Below are 10,471 nucleotides of genomic sequence, written 5' to 3'. Positions count from 1 at the left end.
TCGGGTTCTTACTCGTACGGCATTCCTGGGTTTGTCTCGACTTATGGAGCTCCACCTGGAGCATAATCAGTTTTCACGAATCAACTTCTTTCTTTTTCCTCGCCTTGCTAACCTTCGTGCCCTGTATCTACAATGGAACCGTATTCGAGCTATCAACCAAGGCCTTCCGTGGAGCTGGTATACCTTGCAAAAGCTTGATATCTCTGGCAATGAGATACAAGTTCTAGATCCTGTAGTATTTCAATGCCTTCCCAATCTTCAGGTTCTCAACTTAGAGTCTAACAAACTGGCCAATGTGTCTCAGGAGGTTGTGGCTGCCTGGATCTCCCTAACAGCCATTAGCCTTGCAGGCAACATGTGGGATTGTGGACCAGCCATTTGTCCTCTTGTTGTCTGGCTCAAGAATTTTAGAGGCACCAAGGACACTAGTATAATCTGCAGCAGTCCTAAGCACCTTCAAGGGGAGAAGGTCATGGAGGCTTCAAAGAGCTACATTGACTGTGATGATTATGAAATTACTGCTCAATCACCTTTGTATCTGCAGACCTTTGATCCAAATTTTGATCTTACCCCTGAACCAACAATGGCTCCTACAACATCGCCTCCACCCCTGCCTTCACCTGCCTCTGAGGCGCCTTTTCCGCCTCCCCATCCTCGACCGCCTCAACGTCCCACCTTCCCCAGCCGTGAAAACCCAGATCCCAGAGACTCCCGTCAATGGACACCCTCATCATCCGACAGCTTAGGAGTGACACCAGCTCCTGAGCAAGACAATGTGTCATTTCACAAGGTGGTGATGGGTGGGGTGGCACTGTTCCTCTCAGTGTCCCTTGTCTTGTCGGTAATTTATGTCTCCTGGAAACGTTACCCCGGTGCCACCCGACTGCTGCAGGAGAGTACAGTGGGCCGAAAGCGGAGGAAAAAGAGTCAGGAGCCAGAACAGAACCTGAGCTCCCAGCTCCAGGAATATTACATGAGCTACAATCCTGCAGCCACGCCGGAAGCCTTGGAGGTGCTGGGTAATGGGACAGGTACCTGCACCTGCACCATATCCGGCTCCCGGGAATGTGAGGTATGACATGTGAAAGCAGCCTAAAATCAAATCAGATCAAGCCAAATGAACGACTCAGGAAATAGAGGTAAATTCTCCATTGTGCATGCTGCAAATATTCATCAGAGCAAAGGTAAGCACCCTTGACTCCTTGACTTGACTTGAAATGACTCATGAAAGGGATTGTCTCACTTTCCTTGACTCCACTTTTTTAATTGATAGACATATTGTTTCAGTATGCATCTGTATGGGCATTTTTGGCTGATACCAATAATTATTTAAATTTTGAAGCTGATAACAGTCAGTCCAGTCCAGTTAAAATTCCAGTCATCTACATGCTCATATGGATACCAAACATCATATTAAATATATCTGCATTTTTTACTTATCAGACTGATAATGTTAACATTATCAGTCTGTCACATTTATTGAGTGATATCAGTATGACCACAGAAACATTGTGCATCCCTAATGTTGTCATAAAATGTTAACTCTAAACCAGGAGTCAATGGTTTCTTTACCAAAAAGCACTGCCCTGCCGCACACCTCTTGGTTTTGGCCTCGTTATTTCATTCGTGCAAGGCTTATTCATTTTGTTTGACTGAATGATTATGATTAGTATGCTTTGTGTTTGGGACACTAATAATAATAATAATAATCAAATCAGAGGTTTTCGGAAACCCTTTTACATCTCAAGTGAATATCACTTTCAGACAGTAAAATCCCTGCCCGTTGCATTAGGAATGGGTTTGCATCATTTCGCTTCTGAGAGTACAGCAGAAAGAACTTTTTAAAAAAGACATCTGTCGATAATTAAAATTGCAGTGCGGGCAATGATATATTGATTGTCACAACCCATTAGAACATGCAAAATGGCTCCTTCTTTACTTTCTAATGTCATGTGTTTAAAAGCATCTTTCTCTCTATCTGTCTAAATCCATAATTGGTTTTTATTCAGGTCTTTTGAAAGATTTTAAAGGCTGAATTTTAATTTTGGATATATTTCATGTGCAAAGCAATGACTGCTTTAATCATGTTGGGATGACATCGGTGATGACAGGCAGGAATATAGTAACGTTTTTCACCAGCGTTCATAGCAGTCTTGAGCGTAAAGTGAAGATGCTGCTTTTAACAGTTGTGCAAAATCCCATGATGTGAATCTACTTCAGTTCAGCCAGGAATAGTCTGTAAAAATCTGTAAAATCATTATGTGCAGAGAGCATGTCTGAACAATACAAGTTTCCTTTTGGCTGATGCTTCAGATTTTCTGTTCAAGTTTTATCAGCCAGGAATAGTCTGTAAAAATCTGTAAAATCATTATGTGCACAGAGCATGTCTGAACAATACAAGTTTCCTTTTGGCTGATGCTTCAGATTTTCTGTTCAAGTTTTAGTGTGTTATTCTAGAGATTCTAAGTAAAACACCACCTCCATAACAAAGTGGGTGGTTACATGGCAGATTCATTTGCACCTTGTCAATGCACTTGGTGTTACCCCAAGAAGATCTTGTTTTGAATTGTGAGAAAGCAAGAGAACACTTTATTGATCCCATAAAGGAAATTCAGGTATTGCAGCAGCTAGACTTCTTTCAAAAAAATTTCAGCTGAGAGAAAGTTTCACACCTTCATGGCAGCATGGAAGAAGGAGCTCCATGATATGGATGCTTTTCACGATTTCCAAAAGTCTGAACAGCATTGCCTTCAGCCACCACCTGCAGGGGAATGAAGTTTGGTCTTGGACTGAGGTACCTTTCTTGATTAAGCTAGAGCCCTGTAGCACCTCCTGCCTAGGTGCTGCAGCCCCTTCTTATACAGGGAGTTTGTTTTTGCTACCCATACCAGCTTATTGAATGGGTGGACCACATGTAGGCCTATACCACCCCAGTGTTGTCGCCATTTACAATGACAGGTGTGAATCGAGTTCTTTTCCTCCCAAAGTCTCCTTACCGTTGCTTAGTCTAAGTCTTAGAAGAAGATTTTGAATAGAGGCAATGGATTCCAATAGAACTATTCACATTGAATGTGAACTTTCACCCACTGACAAAGAGATTATTAATTTTTTTTTTTTTTTGAATGTCTGTTTTTTTTCCTTGTCCAGCATTGAAATGCATCGGCCATTAAGGTCCAGAGGCAGTGCAGATACACATATCACAGCATAATTTGTGATTGGCGAGTTCTTTGTACAAATATTCACATTCACAATTTAGCCTCAATATTTTTGTCTGTATTCTAAACACATTTCTACATGTACATTCTTAACATTCTTCAACATTTTCATAAAATATATTTCAGCCAGTGTTTATCCTGGCTCAGAATGAGGCAGAGGTGGTAACATCCTGATCATGTGCACATATGCACTTGTACCATGCCTTCAGCTGGCTGTAGCAAACACTTTTTTTACAAACAACATATTTTAGGTGTTCTAATAATTAGATGATTGAAGAAAATAACAGTAATCAAGTTAAAGCATATTCTACAAAAAGCTAACCTGTTGAACATTAAATGCAATATATATCCACTCCTCATAGTCCAATGCCTCCTGGCCCACATTGCTTTGGTCCCAAATTTATCCATTTTTTATTAAGAGTCTTTCTACAAAATAAAAGAAAACTACTTTTTATGACCTTACATTAATTATTTTGCCAAAATGCATGAAATACGTATAATCACAGCAGAGTAACAGGTGCATTAGCGCTAACATTAGCATCATGATACAGGAGACAATATAAGATTAATACTACACTTTTACTCTAAACTCACTTTAAACTGCCATTGAGTGTTTTTAATATCTTCCAGTTGCGATCTAATGCACAAATCACATACAAATCATTACTATCATAATCATGTGTTTATTAGCTTTATGTCTCACATGCAGAAACACTTCTCTGGGTTTGCTATGTATGGAAAAGAATGTGAAAGTTCGTCATTGAAAGAGACAGGGCAGTTTATGAACACATAATATGAGTGACATAACAGCGATCATGCAAGAGAAAGCATAGGCAGACAACGCTGGAAGCTGCTAATGCTCATCAGGTCGCACCATTCAGTGGAAAATTAATAGAAATTATGATTATGTCCAAAGAAATATGAAGCGTGTACAGATATCAGTATTTCTCCAAATGTGCACACTTTTGGATTAAAATCCCTAGTGGATGCTGTTTAGTATAGCTTGCATGTGACTGCCTGCCTCAGTTGTGTCGAAAGCTACAGGTAGCCACCTCGTAATTCTCTATGCAGGAAAAACCCTGTATTTTATTCAATAAAAACAAGGGCTGTCAGAAGTTTTTTCAGTCTTTAAAATATCACACTACAACTGGTCACCAGTTTGCTTTTACAACATTGTTGTTTTTATACTTAAACTCTTTTAAACGATTCCAACTCAAACTTAGTAGTAAATTCATGTTATGTCATGTCTTGGGAGTGAGTCCACCAATATCATTCTGTGAGTTCATATCGTTGTAGATTTTTTTCACCTAGCATGAAACTAGAAAGAACATGAAATACGAAAGTCTGCAATATTACATACCATTATCTTTAAAGGAAAGGAAAGGACGTGACGTGTGGCCAAGTATGGTGTCCCATACTTGGAATTTGTGCTCTGCATTTTAACCCATCCAAGTGCACACACACAGCAGTGAGTAGTGAACAAACACACACACACCGTGAACACACACCCGGAGCTTTGGGCAGCCAATGCTGTGGCGCCCGGGGACCAGTTGGGGGTGCGGTGCCTTGCTCAAGGGTCTCACCTCAGTCGTGGTATTGAGGGTGGAGAGAGAGCTGGCTATTTACTCCCTCACCTATCAATCCCTGCCAGACCTAAGACTCGAACCTGCGACCTTCGGGTTACAAGTCCGCCTCTCTATCCATTAGGTCACGACTGCCCCTAATCTTAATTACTTAATCTCTTTTTTACCCATGTTTTTGCTGCTTACTTTCAAGTGTTTTTGGTTTTTATGGAATTTAATAAATTATTATTATTATTATTATTATTATTATTACATATGTCTGATTACAGAGCAGCTAAGAGGTGTGTAATAGAAAATATTGCTCCTTTGAAACATTTACAAAGAACTGAGAAAAAAAAAAAATATATATATGTATATTTACCAATCAATATTAAAGAAAACAATTTAAATATAACAGCATAATTTACTAGACCTTTCAGGTCCTTGGTCTCAGTAGAACCTTTGTTTTTGTTGTTGTACTGGTTCCTGGCGATGTTGAATAATACAAGAGCAAGCATCCATTCTGCTTATGCGAGCACAGTGTTGCTGTGCCGGGTTTAGAGCTTTTCATTTCAGGCCATGCACAGTGGAGGCTGTCCCTGTGGATGCTAGTAAGACGCGTTGATTATGAGCAGTACCCGTGTATCACAGTGTGCTGAAGCTTTTGGTCTGTAATAGAATCTGCAGTGGTGAGGAGGAAGGGCAGAAGGAATGAAAGCTCAGGCAGCTCTTTGGACTTGAATGAGCTTATTCATCTGCTCCTTTCCCACAGAATGCATTAGTAAGATTCAGACACATTGGTTCTGAATTTTCAGTACGTGAAAATAAAATCACAGTGTGACTGGTAACATGCTTCAAATATATCTGGAATAAATGTAAAGTATAGAGTACAGTCAGCTGCTCTTTAGGCTCCTGCATGATTAAAAAGACTGAAATAATATTTTATTGTGAAACATACTCCACAACTGTGAAAATGTATTATTAGTATTATTATTAGTAGTAGTAGTAATATAATTAATTTATTTGTTTGTTTGTTTGTTTTTTGTACAGTTTGCTTTAATTTTTTCAGTGCTGCATTTGTGTTACCTTTATACATTTACCAAACACTTTTAACCAAATTGACGTACAGTAGAGGAATATACACAGTTTGTAATTGTTTGAGCAAACAATACTCATAGTATATAACACCTGGTTTAATGAGAGCAGTTTCAAACAATCAATTTATTTTCTGATTTAACAATTATTCACTCACCCTTTTTCATCAGTACTTAAGATGAAAATTGTATAGATACTTTGACATATATTGTCTAAAATACTAGTTGATGATACTAGGGTTTTAGGCGGTGTACTGAACCCACTGTGCTTCAATATCTATTGTTTGTTTAAATTCCGTTCTTGGCAGACTGTCAGCCCAATAACATGCAAGGACGCTGACATATTTTCCTCGCTCAAACTCATGGACTATTGAATAGATTCCGCCAGACTTCAACACATGAACAAAAGATGTAGCTAAATCAGTAATTAGCGTGATTCCTTACAAAAACATGGCCCTGGTGTGATATATAGACATTCTGAAATTTCTGATAATCTTTAACTCTCGAAAACCCACTATAGCAAAATTGCAGCTCTTGTTTTAAAGCAATAATACTTTAGTGTTATCATTACAGTAGCTGATACTCTGAACTGCATTCCAGGAACAGTTTAAAAACACACAAGTTGCACAAAAGTTGCACAACAAGGTCACTGTGACACAATTGCTAATACTTTTTAACATAATTTGGTTATTTGAACTGTAATGTGTTTAGTGATTCAAGATATTTCTTCTTAAATTTTACTCAAAATTCAGCAAAAAGTGTAGCAAAAATAAAATGCAACGGTGGGCCAATATCTTTTCTATCTTCAGATAGTTGAGCCTGTTCAGATTTTTTTTGTTTGTCATAAAAAGAAAATGATTTTTGTCATATCTTTATGAAGCTTTAAATAAAGTCTGAGAGGTCTGAGATTGAACTCTTTAGGCCAGAGCAACTATGCCTTCCTAAGTCAGGTTAAAGCAATTATTATGTGTAGATGAATTTAAAGCAAAATAAATATTTCCAAATTACATTTTCAAATTTCAGCCTCCTAGCTTGTTGGTGACCCTTTTTAATCTTAAATGACCAATGTTGCAATTTTGCAGTACTTTCCTAAAAATATGCTTAGAAATCATGATTTTTGTTCTCAGTGGCTTCCAAAAAACCTGTTTAAGGTAATAAAAAGGTATCATCAATACTAGTGCTTGGGTCTGTGCAGATTACTGATGGATTGAATGACATGATTGGATTTTCTGCAACATCCCTACAATTTTTGGAGACAGTAGTGTGATACTGTATCAGTCATCTCTCTACTGTAAGCCAGTTTTTTTTACCAGTTAAAAGCACATGCACATTGATTCTCATCAGACTAAAACGTCCATTAAATACTTAATGCCTCTAGATGTCAAAGAGGGCATCATTATGAATGTTATGAAATTTATGATTCACATTTGTTATATTTTTAAAAGCTGTTCTTTTAAGAGCAGTTTTCCTTCACACCTCCCCACCTTAACCATTCATGTATTAATCAATCATCTGTGGAGAGTACACTGTTCTTTTAAGGCACTTGAGACCATAACAGCAAGTGAAGAAAGAGTAAAAGTTAACAGTTCAAAGGTATTGAGAAGTAGAACATGTCTTTCAAACTTCAGTTTCTCCTTTTACCCTCAAACAGACGTCTCTTCAAAAATAAATACAAAACTAGGCCACATGGTCAGACAGGTGAAAGAAATGATTATGTGTACTGTAGGATGAGTTTAACTAATTAAGCCAAATGTAAAGACTTTTCCACTTCTGGTGAACCAAGCGTGAAAGTCTTAACTCAAATCTAGTTTGTTTGTTGTAAATAACTCTAGGCTTGCCTCAAATGGACATTGTATTGTACGTTTTATTAAAAGCCCCAGCTGGAACCATGTACAGTCCTCAGGCGAAGACAATGGGGAAGCCTGATTTTTTTCTTCTTCTTCTTTTTGGTAGAGATTTAAATTAAAAGTGAGACAGCAGCTATTTGAGAGAGAGAGAGAAAGAGAGAGATAAATGTTTTTTTTGGTTTTTAAGACTTTGGTCAGGTTTAGCATGAGAATCCAACTCTTTAGCAGTGTAAATAAGTCAGAATGCATGAAATAGCATTAGACATCCCCTTTAAACTCTTTCAAAACGGCATTCAAGTTTTCATTTGATGAGTGCACATACACTTTAACCCCATCATGACAAACTAATGTGCATTGCAGCTTTGTTGATATAGTGGAGCCTTAGTGTTTGGCTCATACAGTCAAGATTCAAGAGTTTTATTGTCATATGTACAGAAAACACTCTGTTACACTATACAATGAAATTCTTACTCTGAGAATCCTCTAGCAGCCTGGCCATGAATGTGAGGACAAAATACAAAGGCCAATACAAGGACCACAAATACTCAATACAAAAGTTACACAATTACAAAAGCATTAGTACAGTGTGTGCATATATAAGTGTGAATCTACAGTGTAGACATACAGTATAAACAGTGTATGTAAACATGCAAGCATACAGTACAGTATATATACATTATATATTATAAAGCATATATATTTATATATATATTACATTATACTATATATATTACAGTATATATAGGTGTTATGTAATGTAAACGTAAGCATATAGTATATACAGTATTTATAAAGTGTATGTAAGTGTACAGTATATACATATATATGAAGTGTTTATTGCAATGTAAACATGGCGAATATGCCTGTTGAGGTAGGTTGGAGATTGATAGCCTGAGGGTAGAAGCTTGTTGTTCTGGCTTTGACACTCCAGTAGCGTCTGCCTGATGGTAGGACATACATCCAACTCGTTTTTGAGACATTGGTTATGTTTAGCATGAGAATCCAACTCTTTAGCAGTGTAAATAAGTCAGAATGCATGAAATAGCATTAGACATCCCCTTTAAACTCTTTCAAAATGGCATTCAAGTTTTCATTTGATGAGTGCACATACACTTTAACCCCATCATGACAAACTAATGTGCATTGCAGCTTTGTTGATATAGTGGAGCCTTAGTGTTTGGCTCATACAGTCAAGATTCAAGAGTTTTATTGTCATATGTACAGAAAACACTCTGTTACACTATACAATGAAATTCTTACTCTGAGAATCCTCTAGCAGCCTGGCCATGAATGTGAGGACAAAATACAAAGGCCAATACAAGGACCACAAATACTCAATACAAAAGTTACACAATTACAAAAGCATTAGTACAGTGTGTGCATATATAAGTGTGAATCTACAGTGTAGACATACAGTATAAACAGTGTATGTAAACATGCAAGCATACAGTACAGTATATATACATTATATATTATAAAGCATATATATTTATATATATATTACATTATACTATATATATTACAGTATATATAGGTGTTATGTAATGTAAACGTAAGCATATAGTATATACAGTATTTATAAAGTGTATGTAAGTGTACAGTATATACATATATATGAAGTGTTTATTGCAATGTAAACATGGCGAATATGCCTGTTGAGGTAGGTTGGAGATTGATAGCCTGAGGGTAGAAGCTTGTTGTTCTGGCTTTGACACTCCAGTAGCGTCTGCCTGATGGTAGGAGTGTGAGAAGTCTGTGCTGTGGGTGACGAATGCATTTGATGATACTGATGGCTCTCTTGACGATTCTGGTCTCGGAAAGGCTGGCCAGTGATAACTTGAGCTGATCTCACTATACCCTCTGTAGGGCCTTACGATCCTGTACTGTGCAGCAGCCAAACCATACCGTGATGGAGCTGGTGATGGACACTCTCGATCGCACACCTGTAGAAGTTGCTGAGGATTTGTCTTGACATGCCAAATTTCCTCAGCCTCTTCAAAAAGTGCAGACGTTGATGTGATTTCTTGACCAGCTCTGTAATATTTTGAGACCAAGTAAGATCATCAGTGATGTGAACACCCAGGAATCTGAAACTGCTCACTCTCTCCACCTCTGTCCCACCAATGCACAGTGCTGAGTGCTGCTCCTTCTTCCTCCTTAGATCATCTCCTTAGTTTTGTTGACATTCATGGAGAGATTGTTATCCTGACACCACGTCACTAAGTCAGGCACTTCCCTCCTGTATGCTGCCTCGTCAGTCGTCACCTCCCGTTATCAGTCCAATGACTGTTGTATCATCAGCGAATTTGATGATTCTGGTGTTGTTCTGGGTTGTGGGTAAAGAGTGGAGTTCCTGTGTTTATGATTATGGTTTTGGATGTGTGATTCCCAATTCTGACTGTCTGTGGTCTGCCTGATAGAAAGTTCTGAATCCAGCTGCAGAGGGTGGGTGGCACACCAAGGTGAGCTTTGAAGGAACCACTGTGTTGAATGCTGAGCTATAATCTGTAAACAGCATTTGAACATAGCCATCCTTGTTTTCCATGTGTGTGAGGGCAGTGTGTTTTGTGGTGTTGAGGCAGGTCATTCCACCAGGAGGGAACAGTTAATGTAGAAGTCCATGAAAGTTTTATCATAAGTAAAATGCAAAATGTTTCAATACATGCATTTCAGTCAGATGTAATTTATGCAATATTTCAAACCTTTAATCCACTTGGGAAAATCAACCTATGGCAACAGTTTAAAAGTAGCGG

General features: G+C 38.0%; 1 protein-coding gene across 2 annotated transcripts in view; it reads left to right on the top strand.

Annotated features, from left to right (window-relative positions):
* lrrtm4l1 (leucine rich repeat transmembrane neuronal 4 like 1) overlaps positions 1-10,471 on the top strand; it is a 43,624-nt gene that overhangs the window by 18,391 nt on the left and 14,762 nt on the right. The window contains exon 3 of one of the 2 annotated variants that reach the window (XM_016485203.1): positions 5-1,072. In XM_016485203.1, the coding sequence (XP_016340689.1) occupies positions 5-1,072 (1,068 nt within the window). Of the gene's footprint in view, positions 1-4; positions 1,079-10,471 lie in introns of those variants that run through there. The other variant, XM_016485208.1, reaches the window with a different exon arrangement.

The sequence above is a fragment of the Sinocyclocheilus anshuiensis genome, unplaced genomic scaffold (genome assembly GCF_001515605.1).
Source record: "Sinocyclocheilus anshuiensis isolate Anshui unplaced genomic scaffold, SAMN03320099.WGS_v1.1 scaffold205, whole genome shotgun sequence".
Lineage (NCBI taxonomy): Eukaryota > Metazoa > Chordata > Actinopteri > Cypriniformes > Cyprinidae > Sinocyclocheilus > Sinocyclocheilus anshuiensis.
This window is presented reverse-complemented; position numbering and strand designations above follow the sequence as displayed.